Source organism: Primulina tabacum, chromosome 9 (genome assembly GCF_025594145.1).
Source record: "Primulina tabacum isolate GXHZ01 chromosome 9, ASM2559414v2, whole genome shotgun sequence".
In the NCBI taxonomy this organism is placed as follows: domain Eukaryota; kingdom Viridiplantae; phylum Streptophyta; class Magnoliopsida; order Lamiales; family Gesneriaceae; genus Primulina; species Primulina tabacum.
Genome location: NC_134558.1, coordinates 39,068,681 through 39,088,714, shown reverse-complemented (window position 1 = coordinate 39,088,714; position 20,034 = coordinate 39,068,681). Strand labels below are relative to the sequence as shown.

At 37.1% G+C, this 20,034-nt stretch overlaps 2 protein-coding genes, 1 long non-coding RNA gene and 2 pseudogenes across 6 annotated transcripts; 4 read left to right on the top strand and 1 right to left on the bottom strand.

The window, feature by feature from the left end:
• Positions 1-1,020: 1,020 nt before the first annotated feature.
• On the top strand, positions 1,021-6,754 carry LOC142556043 (putative phospholipid-transporting ATPase 4). 2 transcript variants are annotated; one of them, XM_075667248.1, is made up of 10 exons: positions 1,021-3,206; positions 3,304-3,414; positions 3,760-4,036; positions 4,128-4,216; positions 4,323-4,407; positions 4,490-4,699; positions 4,847-4,972; positions 5,396-5,521; positions 5,602-5,793; positions 5,963-6,754. In XM_075667248.1, the coding sequence occupies exons 1-10, from the start codon at positions 1,399-1,401 to the stop codon at positions 6,635-6,637; spliced, it is 3,699 nt and encodes a 1,232-aa protein (XP_075523363.1). In that variant the 5' UTR covers positions 1,021-1,398; the 3' UTR covers positions 6,638-6,754. The 2 variants fall into 2 exon arrangements, with proteins under 2 accessions (XP_075523363.1, XP_075523364.1); XM_075667249.1 differs by having other exon boundaries at positions 1,022-3,206; positions 5,423-5,521.
• A 504-nt stretch (positions 6,755-7,258) lies between these two features.
• On the top strand, positions 7,259-11,619 carry LOC142556040 (casein kinase 1-like protein 2). The gene is made up of 14 exons (XM_075667247.1): positions 7,259-7,559; positions 7,655-7,695; positions 8,316-8,385; positions 8,481-8,629; positions 8,699-8,794; positions 8,890-8,960; positions 9,097-9,158; positions 9,278-9,341; positions 9,420-9,504; positions 9,576-9,702; positions 9,803-9,885; positions 9,969-10,026; positions 10,188-10,312; positions 11,091-11,619. Exons 1-14 carry the CDS (start codon positions 7,484-7,486, stop codon positions 11,340-11,342), a joined length of 1,359 nt encoding a protein of 452 aa, XP_075523362.1. The 5' UTR covers positions 7,259-7,483; the 3' UTR covers positions 11,343-11,619.
• Positions 11,620-12,366: 747 nt separating this feature from the next.
• LOC142556041 (glycylpeptide N-tetradecanoyltransferase 1-like) lies at positions 12,367-15,235 on the top strand (annotated as a pseudogene).
• Positions 15,236-15,280: 45 nt separating this feature from the next.
• Positions 15,281-19,898, bottom strand: LOC142556039 (U-box domain-containing protein 35-like; annotated as a pseudogene).
• Positions 17,594-20,034, top strand: LOC142556042 (uncharacterized). Of its 3 annotated transcripts, none has more exons than XR_012822509.1 (4): positions 17,594-17,737; positions 18,067-18,249; positions 18,374-18,468; positions 19,896-20,034. It is a non-coding gene; the product is annotated as an uncharacterized LOC142556042 (long non-coding RNA). The 3 variants fall into 3 exon arrangements; XR_012822510.1 differs by having other exon boundaries at positions 17,598-17,737; positions 18,063-18,249; XR_012822511.1 differs by having other exon boundaries at positions 17,609-17,737; positions 17,976-18,249.

The following is a 20,034-nucleotide window of genomic DNA, read 5'->3' as shown; positions in this document are numbered from 1 at the left end:
TTGAAATTGGATACACTAGTTAATCATTTAATTGAATGTAGTAAAATTGTAGTGTCATTAATGGGAAATGACTCAATTCATAAATTTTTCCTTGCAAAACACTCCATGCAAGTAATTAGATTTCATAATATATTAATTTTAGAATTAAAGAAACAATTAACAATATATTCATGATTTTTTTTAAGGATTCATAATAGTATCAACGATTTTGTTGTCACTAAATTAATAAAATAATAATTTTTTTTGAAGAAATGTGATTTTATTTATTCGTGGAAATAGATTTCTAACATTTTCATGAGTACGGACTTCGTACTGAATTCGGAGAATTGACCCGCGAAACACTGCATTGTTCGGGACTACCACTGGAATAAAACAATAATAAATACCCGATATTGCCCAAATTCAATCTCTCCCCTCTGATCCATCAACTTTCCAACATTCTTCTTCATCTCCCATCCATTGCGATCTCCGCAACTTTTTCCAGCTTGATTGATTTCCATTTTGTCGACATACATGTCTTCTATTTGAAGTTATTAATAGAAGTAAATAGTGTGAATGTTCTGTACCTGTGTTTACATGGATGTTGTGTCCTTTTCAGCACGGGCACGTGAATTGTTGAGAAAGAATGTGGAGTTTTGTTTTATTCGTCTTATGGTGTTGTTTCTCGAATGTTCTTGTGATGCACCGGAACAATTTTAGCTTGCATTGTGGCTATGTAATTGCTGGCTTTCTTTATTCTTTTTAACGATGTTATCGAGATTGTGATGCATTTATGTTTCACTGGCTTGATCGTCTTCAATGTTTGAGAAAGCACTGAGTTTCTTCTTCTTGCCAGAATATGCTTCTACTCCTTTTTGTGGATACTTCTTTTATCTTGAATTTATGGTTTCTTGAGATGGTTTATGCTTTATTGGTGCATCAAATTTGATTTTGTATCTGGGGTTGGTGGGATGAAGATTTTTTCGGTTTATCTTGGTCAAAATTGATATGAATATGTTAAATGTTCCGAAATCATACCCTCTTGTCGGTTATTGTAGTGGAAGAATCTTTGGGTTTTGAGCATAAAGATTCCACCACTGACCTGTAATTGATAGTTGTGACATTAGAGTGAATGTTATTATTGTTGCAGCCCATTCTTATTGGTCTTCTGGTCTGCGTTTACAGGCGGTACATGTCTTTCTTTGTTTTTGAGAATAAAGGTGATACATTTCTACCATATCTCAAGTATGGGTTTTAAGGGAAAGGAAATCTGCATTTGGGGATGTCAATTTATTACTGAAGTATAATGGTCACATGAGAAAGCCTTCACTTGTACCGTGAAGGCGAGTTTCAGGGTTTCCTTTTTTTTAACTCTCAGTTTGTGGTGAATTTTGTGTTGAAAGCAGAGTTGTTTGAAAAATGGCTCGGGGCAGGATAAGGGCAAAGATCCGTAGGAGCAGTCTATACACTTTTGCTTGCTACCACTCACATCCTTCCGAGGCAGAAGGACCACATGACATTGAAGGACCTGGTTACTCTCGAATGGTTTATTGTAACCAGCCTCATATGCACGTGGACAAACCTCTTAGATACTGCTCAAATTATATTTCTACCACCAAGTATAACGTCCTTACTTTTCTCCCGAAGGCCATATTCGAACAGTTCAGACGTGTTGCCAACTTGTACTTCCTCTTGGCAGCAGTTTTGTCAATTACTCCTATATCACCTTTCTCTGCCGTGAGTATGATCGCACCGTTGGGCTTTGTGGTTGGATTGAGTATGGCTAAAGAAGCTCTTGAAGACTGGCGAAGGTTCATACAGGACATGAAGGTCAATTTGCGTAGAGCCAGTGTCCATAAAAAAGACGGCACATTTGGTCAAAAACCATGGATGAAAATTCAGGTCGGAAATGTAGTGAAAGTGGAAAAGGATCAGTTCTTCCCTGCGGATTTACTTCTCTTATCTTCCAGTTATGAAGATGGTATTTGCTATGTCGAAACTATGAACTTAGACGGGGAGACAAATTTGAAGGTAAAACGATCCTTGGAGGCGACTTTATCTCTTGATGATGATTCAACCTTTAAAGATTTCAGTGCGACCATAAAATGTGAGGATCCCAATCCAAATCTTTACGCTTTTGTTGGTAATTTTGAGTATAATCGCGATGTGTATCCTCTTGATCCGAGCCAGATTCTCCTGAGAGATTCGAAGCTTAGGAACACGGCCTATGTTTATGGGGTTGTGATATTCACCGGACATGATAGCAAAGTTATGCAAAATGCTACTAAATCACCTTCCAAAAGGAGCAGGGTTGAAAAACAAATGGACAAAATAATTTATATCCTTTTCACCCTCCTGGTGTTCATCTCATTCATAAGCTCTTTGGGTTTTATCGTGAAAACTGAATATGATTTGCCAACGTGGTGGTATTTACAGGTCCCTGATGATAGTGGTTATTTTGATCCGCATAAGCCATTGGTGTCGGGGTTTTATCATCTGGTCACTGCTCTTATTTTATATGGATACTTAATACCAATTTCCCTCTATGTGTCAATTGAGGTTGTAAAAGTACTTCAAGCATTGTTCATAAACAAGGATCTTCATATGTATGATGAAGAGACTGGAACTCCTGCTCAAGCACGGACATCAAACTTAAATGAGGAGTTAGGACAGGTTGATACTATCCTCTCCGATAAAACAGGCACCTTGACATGCAATCAAATGAACTTTCTAAAATGCTCCATCGCGGGTATTGCATATGGCACATGTTCCAGCGACGTAGAGCTTGCTGCTGCAAAACAGATGGCCCTGGATGAAGATCGGCAGAGTAAAGCTGGTACACCTCCGTCATGGGGGAAAAGTCGGCAAGGATCTGGGGAATCAGAAATTGAGCTGGAGACCGTCATTACGTCAAAAGATAAAGATAACCATAATAAACCTGCATTTAAGGGGTTTAACTTCGAGGATAGCCGCCTCATGAATGGGAATTGGTTCAAAGAACCTAGTGCAGATGCCATACTATTATTTTTCAGGATACTATCACTTTGTCACACTGCAATTCCAGAACAGGATGAAGAGACCGGTGTCTTCACCTATGAAGCAGAATCGCCAGACGAAGGCTCATTTCTTGTTGCTGCCAGAGAATTTGGTTTTGAGTTTTGTAGAAGAACACAGTCAAGCATATTTGTCAGCGAGAGATATCCTTCCTTTCACGAGCCTGTTGAAAGGTGAGACCATGAATAAATACTTGCCATTTCTGCTGTTAATTTTTATTTTTTTTTACCTCGGAGCTAAAATCTTACACATGTTTTCTTTCTTATTCAGGGAATTCAAAGTTCTTAATTTGTTGGATTTCACTAGCAAAAGGAAAAGAATGTCTGTCATCGTTCGTGATGAGAATGGTCAAATCCTTCTTCTGTGCAAAGGAGCTGACAGGTATGTTCAATTTAAGATGCCAACTCCAACTCCTTCCATCCAACAAAAAAAGTAAAAAGGTTCTTTAGCAAAAGGAAAGAAAATAAACTGGCCTCCAGCTATTGTGATCAAGTTTAATCTTTAAATTAATATTTCTGCCAAGACCCCAAATAGTCTAGTGGCGCACTTCGGCTTTCATTAAGAGAAGAGGTCTTACGTTCAAAACTCCCAAATTGTAATAATAAAAAAAGAATAATTTTATAACCAAATAATATTTTTTTAGATTCTCTCTTGTTAATTTTTCCCCGTTACGAATGCTATCTACGCCAATGTGCTCTTGAATTTAATTCATGGTTTACTTTGCAGCATCATATTTGATAGGTTATCCAGGTATGGGAGAACATATGAGGTACCCACCTCAAAACATTTGACCGATTATGGGGAGGTTGGATTACGTACTCTAGCTCTTGCTTATAAGAAACTTGATGAGGCCGAGTATTCTGCCTGGAATGAAGATTTTATGAAAGCAAAGACCTCAATTGGTGGTGATAGGGACTTAATCCTCGAGCGCCTTTCTGACATGATAGAAAGGGATTTGATACTCGTTGGTGCAACTGCTGTGGAGGACAAATTACAGAAAGGGGTTGTGTGACGTGTCTTTTGTTGCTCTGAAGCTATTAATGTTTTCTCTTGTATTCTCCCATTTTAAGCATTTAAAATTATGTGTTTGGTAGGTGCCGCAATGCATAGACAAATTGGCTCAGGCTGGTCTAAAGATCTGGGTTCTGACAGGTGATAAAATGGAAACTGCAATTAACATAGGGTCCGTTTCTTACCATAAGAATGTGGCTTTTAACGATTGCAGATGTAGTAGCTTGATAATCAAAGCATCTGAACTGCTAAATTGAAATATTGTCATCATGATGCAGATTTGCTTGTAGTTTGCTTCGACAAGGCATGAAGCAAATATGTATAACAACTAATGTAGGTGCGTCGGCCCAAAATTCTAAACAGGTATTTTTATTAGAGAAATGTCCGTTGTTTTTTTGTGAAAAAAAAGTAACTTATTGTTTTCTTTGTTTCTATTGTTCGGCAGACTGTGAAGGAGAACATATTGATGCAAATTAGTGATGGGTCTGAAATGATCAAGTTAGAAAAGGATCCCCATGCAGCATTTGCTTTGATAATTGATGGGAAAACTTTAACATATGCTCTCGAGGATGACATGAAGCATAAATTTTTAAATTTAGCTGTTAGTTGTGCTTCAGTTATATGCTGTCGTGTGTCTCCAAAGCAGAAAGCTCTGGTAAAATATTTTTATTTTCTACTTGAAGAGTTCCATACTCTCTTCTTATGCTATCTGTTTCTTGAGGCTTTTAACCAATTTGTTATTTTGCTGCTAATCTAGAATTACCATTCCCTGCATCCCATGCTCGTGTTATTTGGCAATTAGGTAACAAGATTAGTAAAACAAGGGACGGGAAAAACCACATTAGCAATTGGTGATGGTGCAAATGATGTTGGTATGATTCAAGAAGCGGATATTGGTGTTGGCATCAGTGGATGTGAAGGAATGCAGGTTTGTAACACATCTGTCCCGTTTCTATTGCTACTTAAATCAAGGAAGTCATCAATTGCTCAGAAAATTACCGTGTTTCTCTTTTGGCTAGAAGTCCTTGCTTGCTGTCATTGTTGCGGGCATTACAGAAGAATTAACTCAATCCAATTATTTATAAACTATAGTGTTATTGGTTGATCACAGAGCTAAACATGTTTCATTTTGTATCATAGAGTTCATAGTTATCTGGTATCAGATATTTATGGTAAGGTAACTCATTGTCATAACAATTAGAAGATTGAAGGTTCCATGAATCTGTTTTGTGGGAACATAAAGTTTCCAGGCGTATGTTCTCAAATAAATAACCATGAAAAATGTAGCTTACTGAGTTCAAGCCACATCGAATATGGAAAATATCTATTTCTTTCGTGTTATCCCAAACAGTTGGACATAATATTAGCAGTTTTGCAGTCTGTCATGGCGAGTGACTTTGCAATTGCTCAGTTTCGGTTTTTGGAGAGGCTTCTTGTCGTACATGGACACTGGTGTTACAAAAGAATTGCTCAGATGGTAATTACTTCACCACGAAATGATATCCCTTCATGCTATCATTTCTAATTCTAATTTAGAACACAATTCTTTGGTTATAGATTTGCTATTTCTTTTACAAGAACATAGCTTTCGGCTTGACAATATTCTACTTTGAGGCATTTGCTGGATTTTCTGGGCAGTCAGTGTATGTTGACTGGTACATGCTTCTTTTCAATGTTGTTCTAACTTCCTTGCCTGTCATTTCGCTTGGAGTGTTTGAACAGGATGTAGATTCAGAAGTGTGCTTGCAGGTTAGTCTTTCCACCACACTTTTCTAACCGTTTCATATGATGTTGGGTTGTAACATTTGTTGGTATTGTTCTGTGTGGCTGTTTATATAAGCCAAAGCTTTTGCTACAATGATGTACATCCTTATGGCCTAACACATGGTACTGAATCAAACTGCTACTCATAATGCAGTTTCCAGCTTTATATCAGCAAGGGCCGAAAAATTTATTTTTCGACTGGTACAGAATATTTGGGTGGATGGCAAATGGTCTATACACATCTCTCATCATTTTTTTCCTGAACATCATCATCTTCCATGACCAAGCTTTTCGGCCTGGAGGCCAGACAGCAGATATGATTGCCGTAGGTACAGTCATGTTTACATGCGTCATTTGGGCTGTTAACTGTCAAATCGCTCTGACAATGAGCCATTTCACTTGGATACAACACTTTCTTGTTTGGGGCAGCATTGCTTCTTGGTACCTTTTCCTTTTAATATACGGTGAACTACAGCTATCGCTCAACGTAAATGCCTTTAGAATCCTCTTTGAAGTCTTGGCTCCCGCCCCTATATATTGGTGTGCCACCCTCTTGGTAACAGTGGCTTGTAATCTTCCATACCTTGCTCACATTTCATTCCAAAGATCATTCAATCCATTGGATCATCACGTGATCCAAGAGATCAAGTACTACAAGAGAGACATCAAGGATCGACATATGTGGAGGAGAGAACGGTCCAAAGCACGACAGACGACCAAGATTGGATTCACTGCAAGAGTTGATGCAAAAATAATGCAGCTGAGAGGGAGATTGAATAATAAGTATTCATCTCAAAGTAAATATGTTGTAATGTCCCAACAGACTTGACCATTTTAACATGGTTTTCTAATTCTTGATAGGGCGGTTTGTATGTGGCTCCTTTTTTGGCATTTTATTGATTCATTTTTTTTTATTATCAAATTGCGGGGAATGTGTTCGGGGAGAATCGAGGTGGTTGTATTGTATGTACAATATTCAATTTAAATTAATTTGTTCTTTTTTAAAAAATTCTAGTTTAAATATATCCTATATTGTTTCATTTATGTAGATCGCAAGTTTAAAAATAAGACACATAATATATGAATTATTAAGTTTATTAATCATTTTTATCACCCTTACTCGACAAAATTGGAACTCTACATCTAGTTATTACTTATTTATTTAGCTTTATTATAACTTCTTTGGGTTGAAATTAATTTATATGTATTTTTAAAACCATTAAATTTAAATGAAAATTCAAAATTGCATGATTTGTGATTAGTTTATTCGATTTTTTCAAAAAATTATTGAATAAGTAGTATTTTTTTTTTACAATAATAAGTAAATTTTTACCATAAAAAATAGCATTTTCATATGTTCCCATCATTTCACAGACCTATGACGTCATTATTTTGTAATTCAATACACACATACACTAGTATTAATAAAGACACGAGACAATGTTAAATTATTGCAACCTAAAGGCGAGTTTACTTCCGCGTTGGACGATTAGATCAAAGCGCGATGACAGAGGAAGATACCGATGAATCGTATTTGATTGCGTCATATAAAATATCGCAATACCAGGCCAGTTCCACTCTCCGGGAACCTGAAATTTTCAGAATTTAATTTAATTTAATTTTTCGAATAGGGTAAATTCTTGTAATTAGGGTTTATTTCGATTTTTGAATTGCAATGGAACCGCGTGTGGGGAATAAATTTCGGCTGGGCCGGAAAATTGGGAGTGGCTCGTTTGGAGAGATCTATTTAGGTATGTCTAGATGTTATTTTTCGTCGTTTGAATTATATGGATTTTTTGCTTTTATTAATTTAATATAATTTATTTTAATCTGTTATGCTTTTCAGGAACTAACATTCAGACCAATGAAGAGGTTGCGATTAAGCTTGTGAGTGATTGGAAGCTTGCTTTATTAGATTATTTTTAATCATTGATATTATTCTTTGAATGGTTATTGTGCTTCGGTTCTTGTCATAAGTATGACATTTGTTTACATGTAATTTGGTGTGTTGGTTTCTCCGAAGTAATTGATCACCGAAGGAAGAATTATGGCTTTCTTTACATACAACGAAGAAATAAAGATATAAAAATCCATTAACCACAAGAGTTCATGTCAAGGAAAAATCGGCCAGTTGTTGAGTGATAGCTATGTTAGAGTTTTTTAAAGTAATGTTTGCTTTATAACTGACAAAACTTATTGTCGGATGAAAATGTTTCCTTACCGTAAAGAGTTAAAAGGCACTATTCCGAGTATTCTGGCTTTATGAAAGGGGATCGAGTCTTGTCTTTTGGTCCTGATGTTCTGTGATACAAGTCCAGATGCTTTGTGACATCGAGCGAAACGAGATATAAGTGCTCATGGATTTATCTTTTTTGGGTATCTTGTCAAACCTAGAGAAAATGCATTTTCAGCTGCATTTTGCAAATTTTGTTTTCTTTGGGCTTTAGTAAAACGTTATCGTTTGCTTTACCATAAAATAAAATCAAGTTTGCTGTCATTTATTTCAGGAAAATGTCAAGACTAAACATCCCCAGTTAATGTATGAGTCAAAGTTGTACAAATTACTTCAAGGAGGAAGTAATGATCCTTTTTATGTTTTAGTTGTTGGAAACTTTTTATTTTTGCATCTTAATATTTTTTATGCACTTGCTGTTGGATTTTAAATTTTGTAGCTGGAATTCCAAATGTCAGATGGTTCGGAGTAGAGGGAGACTATAATGTTCTTGTTATGGATTTATTGGGACCTAGTCTTGAAGACTTGTTTAACTTCTGTAGTAGGAAGCTTTCACTTAAGACAGTGTTGATGCTGGCGGATAAAATGGTATGACATTTTGTTTACTTGCTTTATATTAAGGTTCTTGATGATTTGTGAGTATTGCTTCATTTTCAGATTACTCGTGTTGAGTTTATTCACTCTAAGTCTTTCCTGCATCGGGATATCAAGCCCGACAACTTTTTAATGGGTTTGGGAAAGCGTGCAAATCAGGTGATCCATCACTAAGTTAAATTTTCTTATTTTTGCCGGCTTTTATTGGCTTTCCATGATCTTCCAAAATCCATCACTCCATCAATCACATGCAGGTTTACGCAATTGATTTTGGGCTTGCCAAGAAATATAGGGATTCATCAACACAGCAGCACATTCCGTATAGGTGAGATATTGTATATATGGAAACTCTGTGCTGTCTCTTTTGAAAGATTATTTGTGTAGAATTATTCTTCTTTATATATTTGGTAAGTGCTTATGGTTTCCATTTTGCTTAATCATATGGCATATACATGATGCAGGGAAAATAAAAATTTGACTGGAACAGCCAGATACGCGAGCATGAATACGCATCTTGGCATTGGTATGCACCACTAGTCAAGTTTTTGGTCCCTTTTTGCTGGAAACCTTTTATATTTGAGGGTTTGTGGATGAGCATTAAGTTTATACTTGATTTGTTCTACCGCATTTGCCAATACATAGAACAAAGTCGCAGGGATGATCTGGAATCACTTGGATATGTTTTCATGTACTTCTTAAGGGGAAGGTATACCTCGATCTGAAATGTCCAATTTCTCTTACTTTGAAACTCATCAACATGTTTGTTTGTCTGGGCAATATGCAGTCTTCCTTGGCAGGGGCTGAAGGCTGGAACCAAGAAACAGAAGTACGAGAGAATTTGCGAAAAGAAAGTTTCAACCTCCATTGAGGTAATTGACAATTTGACATTTCTTATCCTCTCTCCTGGTAATCCTCCATGACTTTAAAACACTCTTTTCAGACTTTATGCCGCAGTTATCCTGCTGAGTTTGCGTCTTACTTCCATTATTGCCGTTCTCTTAAATTCGATGATAAACCAGATTATACCTATTTAAAGAGAATTTTCCGTGACCTTTTTATCCGCGAAGGTTTGATTGTGTATCCTTGCACTCCAATATTACCTGCTATTGGAATTCAAGTGTTACCTATTTAGCTTCTTCATCCATCGATGCTTGCTTCTTCCTCCAGGTTTTCAATTTGATTATGTTTATGACTGGACAATTTTGAACTTTCAACAATCCCAGCTCACCAATTCTCCCTTTGGGGCCCTTGTAAGCAACATCGTAGTTTATTATAGTTTTAGATTATCCTCTGTTGCCTCAAATACAAGCTATTTGATTTTTTTTTTGGATAGGACCCCACTGCAGGAACAAGTTCGGGGGTGCGCCACACTAATATTGATAGGCCATCAGGTGATTCTTGTGCATTTTTTTGTTTTGCCTTGTGATAATTAGCTACTTGGTGTGGAACTAGTAATTTGTTCTGGAGAGAGTTTAGCCTTTTTTCTGTGCCATTGATAATCTAGCTATCTTTTTTACGTGAATATTTGTAATGGTACCGCTAATTTTTGCAGGTGGTGAAGAAGGGAAGACCCTTGGTTGGTCTGCAAATACTACTCGTGGCAGAAACTTTTTGGATTCTGGAAGCTTATCTAGACAGAAAGACCCAGTAACTAGTGACTCAGCCATGGGTAAAGAAGTAAGAACTCTTCTAAGCACCTCCCCCTCACCACTTTCCTCTCTCCCCCTCGTTTGTGAATGAGTTGAGCTTGTGACATATCAAAAACTCAAACTTGACTCAAAAAAAACCTGAATGCAAAGTACCGAACCTCGAAGTCGAGTTTGAGTTTGGGTTCACATGCTCAGCTGACAACGTTCCAGTATGATAATTTGTTTTTCCATGAATATGTTCACTATCTTGAGCCTGAGCTGGCTTCCCCTAAGGTGTATTGGGATTAAAGATTTGAAATGAAAGGATTTGAATTTATTATATAAATCAATCATACTCGTTTGGATGCTTTTTGATTCAATGGATTTGAAATTCCTTCCCTCCCGTTGTAAATTTGTTTATTTATCAATGAAGTGGATCTCAAATTCCCCCAAAATGGAGTAATTTGAAATCCATGCGTCAGATTGCTCCCCCAAATCCAAATTACTCGATCCAAACTCAACTGGACTTCGGAGATTTTTTTCCTGTCCTTTTACTCTCACTTTGCGACGTGACTCTAATATATATATATATATATATATATATATATATATATATATATATATATATATATAATACCATGGCAACTGGCAACTGTGTGATGATGTCCTTGATCGATGAACTTAAATGTTTAAGTATCAGAAGAGTTGATCAGTTATAGGGTGTTGGGAATTTGACTTGAGGTTCCCTTCATTGTTGGTTTGTGCAAGTTTGTGTGTTACGAGTTTTCTATTCTTGTAATGTTTCATTTTTCCTTCTCTTTTTGTAGTCATCTAGCACAAACATTTTCCGACAAAATTCATCTTCAAGACGACTTGCTGTCCCAACCGGTCACAAGCCTGAGATTTCTGGCCAAGATCCTGACCGTTCACGCTCACTCCACAAAAATTCAAGCTTCACACGATTGGATCACAAGCGCTTTTCTTCTTCAAAAGACCCGCCCAACATACAGAGTTATGAATCTGCATTGAAAGGAATGGAGAGCCTGAACTTTGGCAATAACGAAAGGGTGCATTATTAGCTAACTTTTTTTCCTCTTGTTCCCTCTGTAAATATTGAGATGCTACATCTATCAGCACTTCGGGTGCATCTGTTTTTCTTTCCAACGAAGAAAACAAGCACAAAGAAATGTAATTCAAAACACGAAGCCGAGTATTTGAACCTCTCAAAAGTTTGACATCACAAAGTTGCAGCACCTGATTGATGTGAAATCTACATTCGGATCTTGTTTATAGTAGCTGCTTTAAAATTTCTTGGCGCAATAGCGCTTCAGTTCATTTGCTATTTCCTATTTTCAACTGTTGTTGGTGTATTCGGTTTTAGTTTATGCATTTTCTTCTTGTTTTTGTTCAACGCTTGGACAGTTTTATCCACCAGTGATTTAACTCCCCACTGTCAAGTATTATCGTTAATTGACCCCCCGCTTCCCGGCAACCAAAACATCAATTGAGTTATCGATCAAAACATGATCAAGTATTACCCAAAACATGATTTTTTTAATCTTAAAAAATAGATTTAATATACATTATTAAAATATGTTTTTTGATAAAAAAAAATATAAATTTATGTAGAATGACACGTCTTAGGCACATCCATCTCACGACCACTGACTGGTATTAATCATTGGTATGAGAAAATTCTCTCTGTCATATTAATTTTTTTTATAATTAATATATTTGTAAATATTATAAATACTTTCTCTAATATTCAAAATATTTATTTTATAATATTTATTCATATTAATTTTCCTTGATTAGAGAAAATTTAATCTTAAAAGATAGATTTAATATATATTATTGAAATATTTTATAATAAAAAATATACAAATTTATAGAGAATGACACATACTAGACACAAGGATCGCACAACTGCTAGTAATAATTATTGGTTTTAGTATATATCACGCGGCTATTGATGAGACAAAATTGAAGCAGAACGTTTTTCAAAGAAAAGACGTTAAAAATTATCAAAAGCGTTGTGTCGCAAACCATTGTAAAAAAATGCTTCCATCGCAGGATTGGCTTCTGCGAACAATCAAAATCCCATCACTTGCGATTTCCGAGTCGAAGTTAACGTTGATACACACTCTCGCAACTTTATTTCAATATTGCTATGTTTTGATCTTTCTGATTCAGATCTTAAACTCCGCGGTCATTCTTCACACTTGAAATATATTTGCGGCATTTCGTGATTGACTGGATTATATGAAATTCATTCAGCTGCATTTCGCTTCTTGCCATTGATTGCTATATCAAAATAGATTCTATATTTCTGAAAAATCTAGCTTTAATGTGTAAGTGGATGTTCCCAGATTAAGAATTTGTTTTGAGTATCGGTTAACTGGATACAGTTTCATTATCTTGCAGTCACTGGTTGCTTGAACCCCGTGAAAAATAAGTGATGAAGCATTATACAGATATTCTTGTTAACTTTGTTTAATGGTTTTCTGTGTTTTGATCATTGAGTTTGGATTGCGTGCCAGTCTGTGTGATAGTGTGTTCCTGTGTTGAATTAAAAAACTTTGATGTGGCGGGGGGCAGACGTTGTGTTTTTGGGGTGCTAAAATTTGTAATATTAGAACAAATATTTTTTATTAGAGAGAAGTGAAGGTGCTCTGCTACGACCTTCCTAAAACGCGTCATTATGTCTCCATGCGGAGTGCTTCTGGAAAAGCTCTAGCTTCAGTTTGAGCCAATTAAAGTGTAACTATGGTGTGTTCAATATTTATGGCTTTGTGGATTTGTTGTGTTTTGATGAGTTATCTGTGCTCGTTCAACTCCTAGTCTGTTTCCTATCGCTGACGTGCACTTTAAAATATGATGTCTTTCTTTGAGAATTTTTTTATGTTTTTTGTACTCATGTTAGAATTTCTCTCTCATTTTTCTACTTTATTCCGTTCTCTTAAATTGATGATAGATAGTTTCTTGAGAATGGCTGATAACAACACACCGACTGAAAGCCACAATTTTTCTAGCAATAATACCTCATCTTCTGAAAAAGGGAATGTAGTATCCAATGATTCTTTAGCGTGGAAAGCCCAGAAGTCTCTTTCTCTTGCAAAGAGGCATAAATTTTGGGAAACCCAACCTGTTGGGCAGTTCAAGGATCTTGGAAACACGAGCATCTCTGAAGGTCCAATTGAGCAGCCAACACTCCTTTCAGAAGTCAAACAAGAGCCATATAATCTTCCGACTCCTTATGAGTGGATTACGTGTGATATGGACTCTGAAGAGATGTGCCCTGAGGTGTATAATCTCTTAGCCAGTAACTATGTTGAGGATGACGAGAACATGTTTAGATTTAATTACTCAAAGGAGTTTCTTCAATGGGCATTGCTCGGCGGCGCCCTCCTGGTTATTACAGGAGTTGGCACATTGGAGTAAGGGTAAAGAGTTCAAAAAAATTGGTTCCATTCATTACTGGGATCCCTGCCAAAATCCGTGTTCGCAATGATGTAGTAATGGTGGCTGAGGTTAATTTTGTGTGTGCCACAAGAAGCTTATATCAAAAAGATTGGCTCCAGTTTTGATTAAGGAGGTCACAAGGAGGATTCATTTGGAGAATATTTGGCAAGCTGTTTATACTGCTGGTTTTGTCCTTCCTACACCCATAACGACTTGTCAATATTGGCATAGATCTTTGAATCCAAAGAAGCTTATCGGTGTTGGATTTTCTAGGCTTGTTGCAAGGATGACAAGAGCCGAACGATAAAGCTTTACAAATTACTAGATCAGACCGTGACCCTTGGATTCAGAAAGATGGAACCCCATGATGTTCCTACAGTTACTCGCTTGCTTAGAAACTACCTGAAACAATTCACAGTTGCACCTGATTTTGATGAGTTAGATGTAGAACATTGGCTTCTTCCCAGGGAGAATGTTGTGAACAGTTACTTGGTCTCAAGTCCTGATAATCAAGAAATCACCGATTTCTGTAGTTTTTACACCTTACCCTCTTCGATACTCGGTAACCAAAGCCATTCTAGTCTCAAGGCTGTGTTAGTTGTCCCACGTCGGGAAGATAAAATTCCTGAGAGTTGCATATATGGACTTGGACAATATTTCCCTCTTGAGCTAGTTTTCGGGGTTGAGTTAGGTCCAAGTTCCAATCGTAACATGTTATCAGAGTCAGGTACCGTTATGTGTTAGATTGCTCATAGCTGGGACACCCGTTCGGCCCATAATTGGGTCATTTGTAACCATAATTGGATCATTTGTAAACTTCACGCTCCAGATGTTCATTCCTGGGCGTAAGGGGGTGTGTTAGTTATCCCACATCGATGAGATAAAATCCCCGAGAGTTGCATATATGTACTTGGACAATCCTCCCCCTCTTGAGCTAGCTTTTGTGGTTGAGTTAGGTTCAAGTTCCAATCTTAACAGGATGCTTAGGAATATAATTTCCTGTTCCGAATTTCATTGGTATTTTGTTTGGTTCATGCATTCTAGTTTAGATTAAAGTTCGTTGTCACCTATGAATTTTATATGGTATTTATGCCGTTGTTGAAATTTATTGATTTGAAATTTAGGTAGTAAATTGGTAGTATTGAATGGTCGAATTCATACTTGAAGCTCTTTTTTGCAAGGTTATAAAAAGCGTGAAGCGCTCCGAAGCGCGGATGTCGAGCTCCAAGCTTTTTAAGCTTAAGCGAGATTAGCACATGCTTAAGCGTGAAAAAACGTTTTTTATTTTAGTGCAATTATAATTATTTCAAACCAATAAATATATAAAATAATGCATAAATATGATAAATTTAAATCTGATGCATTAATTCTCATTTTTATAAAAGCATAAAAATCTTAAAATTGCAATCTTTATTTGTTTTTACTACTAGACCACGTTAAAATTTTTTAAATATTTGTCAAATAATTAACAGACATACTTAATCATAATTAAAATTAAAAAATAAACATCTAAATTATAAACTTAATTTATTATTTTAAAATAAAAAAAAAACATACCTTCAAAATAAAAAAAATCTAAAAATAAATAGATGTGATTAATAAGCACACTTAATTAAACGTCTTAAATATGTTTAATTCGGTCAAACTACAATTTAACCGTTTTTTTCCGTTTTTATGCGATGCGGAGCGTTTTTGTCGAGCTTCAAGCTTAAGCGCTTAAGCGAACTTTTTAGAACACTGCTTTTTCGGGATGCGTTGGGTCTCATTCGAGTGAAACTCATCATAAGTAAATATGCCTCCCATATTTGATCCTAGGTCTCTTAGCCGTTCCAGTTCAGGCAAACCGAATCTAATGCTGGGCGGTCCCTCCTCCTCAATTCACAGCACTTTAAAGCTAATTCTGCGAATGACAAAGCCTCCTCCATAGGCCAGTCTTTCACTGTTGGATCTAGTATTTTGTCAAATTGCCTAGTCTCAATTGCGTTTTCGACTTGATGAGTCAAACCCATTGGTGGCTTGGCAGTGATGATTTGCATCAATAATATACCGAGTGAGTATATGTCTGATTTTGTACCTAACATCCCAGTTTGTTGGTACTCCGGATCGATATAACAAAATGTGCCTGCTGCTGATGTCATGCGATACTGTGTTATTGTATCAGAGGTAGGCGGTGGGACCAACCTGGCTAGGCCTACATCACTAATCTTGCTCACATAATGATTGTCCAAGAGAATGTTGGCAGGTTTGAGATCACGGTGCACAAGTGGCTCAGGTCTTGTCTGATGAAGAAAGTTCAAAGCAATTGCAATCTCTCAGCAATTCTGAAACGGGCTCTCCACGACAAGGGTGGAGTACCATTTTTACGGTAAAGCCTGTCTTCTAAACTGCCATTGTCCATGTATTCATATACGAGGCAACCATTCTCTGGACAGGCACCCAACAGGATAACCATATGTGGATGCCTAATTCTGCTCAGAACCTCAACCTGCAATAATTGTACACGTGAGAGAAATTTGAAGATTATGCTGATTTTTGACATTTTAATCTTAGAAATGCCATTTTTACGTACATCTTTTGTTGTTGTGAAAGCATGAATTGGACTTTGATCTGATCATGGGTATTACTCCAGAATGGTTTATTGAACATTTTCCGATGGTTTATTGAACATTTTCCGATGGCTTTGAATCCTACTCTACCCGCCGAGGGAAAGGGACATTTGTTGTGTCTTAATTGAAAAGGGTTGAGTTTTATTATGTGGTTTAGTATATTTCTGGGAAAGATTATTTACCAACCTCTCTTTGGAACTGCTGTTGCCCTTCTGAAAAATCTGGCCTCAGAATCTTTATTGCAACAGGTGTGTGATCCAGAAAAGCCTTGTAAACCGGCCCGTACCCACCTTCACCGATTTTATCAGAATCAGAGAAATAATTTGTCGCAGCTTCAATCTCATTGATCGAGTACTGCCTATATTTTATAATATTGCATGCTAATGCATCCATTGCCTTCTGTTTCTCATCAGCCTCGTGCTTGAACTTCATTTCAGCATGCCTTCGTCTCTCTGACTCCAACTCTGCTACGCGTTGAGCCTTAGTTGCTACTAAAACTGCAGCCTTATACTTTTGCTTCTCCCTTTCAACTATGGCGAATGCAGATTCTTGTGCATGCTTTGCGTCTTCTGATTTACGCGTCTCTTCCGTCTTCCATCGGTCTATCTCTCTTACCTGAAATTAAATATCTGTTTATTCAGCTTTGTCTACAAAATGTCCTTTTTTACAGCCATGTTGGAATTGTAAATTGATTGCCTTCTCATTAGCAGTTGCAGCTTCTATACAGGCTGCGTTGTACTTTTCTCTCACGTATTTTAGCTCTAATTTCAATCTCCTCAGTTCGTCCTCCACTTCCTGCGATAGCACTGTGTTAGGAAATGATGTAACCAACATTACCATGTCTAATATTAACCGATTTCATCACCATTTTGTGGCAGAAATAGAAACGAAATGTCCAATACGGTTAAACCATGCAGTCTTGCGAGTTGAGAAACTCTACAACTTACAGCTGCTTGTGAGGAACTAGAGCTCTTAGAAGAATGTGATTCCCTGGAATTGTCCAAGAACTCAACGGAAACATCAGAATTGAAGCTGTGCGCTTCAGATTGATCACTTGAGCCAGATGTGAAATTGATCGAGTTATCATAGGTTTGAGTCCTAAGACCATTTTCAGGTCCAGAAATCTTGCCACCAGCTAACTGGTTGATCCCGAACTCGGTGCCATTACTTCCCATTGAAGCAAGAGGCGACACGTTGTTGCTTCCAAAGGGCGTGTAATTATAACTACTGTATGCTGAATTCACCAGAGGAAGATCGCTTTCGTAGTGGCTTTCCCATTGAACCATTTGCTGTAACTCGCTGCTGCTCAATGAGCTTTGAGGGGACGGAGTCTTGCTGGTTAAAAACGGCCTATTCCATGGTGCTGTTTGCTGATATTCCATGAAGTTGTTTGGTGAATTCAGAGGGTATATATTCTTTATAATATCCACTGGTCTTTGCCTATTTAATACATCTAAAGATGATTCTGCTTCTGTTCTGCAATTTCACGCAAACTACTTTTCATGAGCCAAGTTGAGCTACAGTAATGTCATTTTTTAACCGTAAAAAATAACATGATATATCATGATCTGTGAAAATAAAATATAAATATAAATTTGCATCCATGTCTCTTAAAAGTTGCACTTTATGCCGTTGATTTTTCAGTTTTCACTACACCTAAAAGCTTGAGGTCTCAGGTGGTGAGCCGCCATTAATTTGTAACTATCGACCTTAATGTCCCCTTGTGTGTAGCTAGATGTTGAGCAGCTAGCAGAGACTCGGGTTTACGTGGCCAAATTCAACTGGGTTCCAATGAGACATTGAGAGAGAGATGCGGGTAAAACCGAGGGTTCAGACGTGGACAGGAAGAATGAAATGCTCATGCACCAGCACTGATGCCAACTTAATATATAACTATGCCAAAAAACTTGACGTACATGTAAGTTGGTCACTAATAGATTTTTACGCTTTCAACGTGCTCAATTATTGTAGAATAGTGTGCATGCCATGTTTGCAAAATCCATGATAAATGCAATTCACGGGAATGTTTTTATTTACCCAAGAAATTCAGGAAATAATGGAGTGCCTGGTTCAATAGCAGACTTGATTTCCAGAGCTTTTCCACCCTTTGGTACTGCGTAAACTGAGCAAGAATCAGGTGCGTACTTCGCTACACAACTTGGAACATCTGCATTTCTAAATGCCCTGCTATTACACAACACCAAAGGCTATGATAAACAGCAAAAAATATATAAGACTAAAAAAAGATAGAAAAGGCTTACATAGAAGACAATCATGCGAGCGTTTCAATATATGGGAGATGAAACTTCCCCTTAACGTTTAAGATAGCTAAAAACATCAGAGAATACCATTACCCCTAGTTGCTGCCACATGTTTATCTATTTCTTTTCCCAAAATGGATGACTATATTCGTAGTGGAAGAGGGAACTCTGCATTTTCTAGGCAGTAAATAGTCCAAGTTCAATACCATTAATTGTAAGACAAGTTAAAAAAGCCATATTGGCTATTGCTATGTCGAGGTCGATCCAATGATTTAGACAACAGGTAATTTATTATATCATGAGGTATAAAAGTATTGTTTTAAGAAACTGTGATGCAAATTGAGTATGTGGATATCATTTATGCACGCATACCTTGAAATCGCGTTTCGTGTTGAGGCACCAAGAATAATGGTGGTGATGGAGTTAGCATCTACGTACTCGCATAGCGTTTTTGCTATGTCATGGCCGTGGAGAATCACTTCTTTTACACGAATCTGAAATCCATAAATGTACAATCAAAAGCCAAAAAACATAGATATCAGTATAGTATTTCATGACCTCGATAGTATAAGCTACCAATTAATTCTCATACCAAAATCCAACTAAATCCGAGTAAGAAATTATTAGACTACTAGAAAGCCCCCCCGAAACGTGTTTAAATTATGTGTTGATTACCGCTTTTCGAGCACAAAAGCCGCGGTAAGGAAGGAACAATTGCTGCATTTCAGGTTGAGTTGGTCCACGCCCTTCTTTAGGGGTCAATTCCATTGCACAACACATTTAATATGTATTAAGGATTAAAAATTATGCTGAAGATGATAAAGAACCCAGTCGGGTGAAATCCAAATTCCATATTATGCAATTCTCTCCTATTAAGAATCCAAAATCAAAACTCTTGAATGCCATAAGAGGACTAGCTAGATGGTCGAGGGGAGGTTGCCCCATGATAGGCAAAAGGTTGATTTTTTTAATGAATAGATCTTATAAAAAGAATTAAATCCATACCATCCTCGAAACATATAATATAATTTGATCCACTCTTACTGGTGCCACCCTATATATTATAATTCATTAGAATATGCTAAGAGAAGAAGAACACCCACGTGGGAATAAATATGGTTGAGTACCTAGAACATGTAGGAGGATGATTCGGTTATCTTTCAAATTTAAATTATCGACGGCCCATTTCACAGCATGTTGGCTGTTCTTGTTTCTGTCGATGGCCACGGCTGTGGATATATTCCCTTCATATGCAATATTAATGTTATCATTCGTTGTTGGCTCATGGTCTGCCATGTTGTAGGGCTGCATGGGGGAGGAATGGTGGCGCTGTGCAGCTACTGGTGCCACCAGAGAGGCTGCCGTTGCTGCGTGGCGCTACCAAGCTGCTCAGCCATGAAGCAGGCGATGTTGTGTTGGGAAAAAATTGATGGAAATGTGAA

Excerpts from the sequence above, each read along its gene's own strand:
- LOC142556043 (XM_075667248.1), top strand. The coding sequence starts at position 1,399 with ATGGCTCGGGGCAGGATAAGGGCAAAGATCCGTAGGAGCAGTCTATAC. Across the intron at positions 4,408-4,489 it reads CGGCCCAAAATTCTAAACAG|ACTGTGAAGGAGAACATATT; the intron begins GTATTTTTATTA and ends ATTGTTCGGCAG. Across the intron at positions 5,522-5,601 it reads ACAAAAGAATTGCTCAGATG|ATTTGCTATTTCTTTTACAA; the intron begins GTAATTACTTCA and ends CTTTGGTTATAG.
- LOC142556040 (XM_075667247.1), top strand. The coding sequence starts at position 7,484 with ATGGAACCGCGTGTGGGGAATAAATTTCGGCTGGGCCGGAAAATTGGG. Across the intron at positions 8,386-8,480 it reads CAAATTACTTCAAGGAGGAA|CTGGAATTCCAAATGTCAGA; the intron begins GTAATGATCCTT and ends TAAATTTTGTAG. Across the intron at positions 10,313-11,090 it reads ACTCAGCCATGGGTAAAGAA|TCATCTAGCACAAACATTTT; the intron begins GTAAGAACTCTT and ends CTCTTTTTGTAG.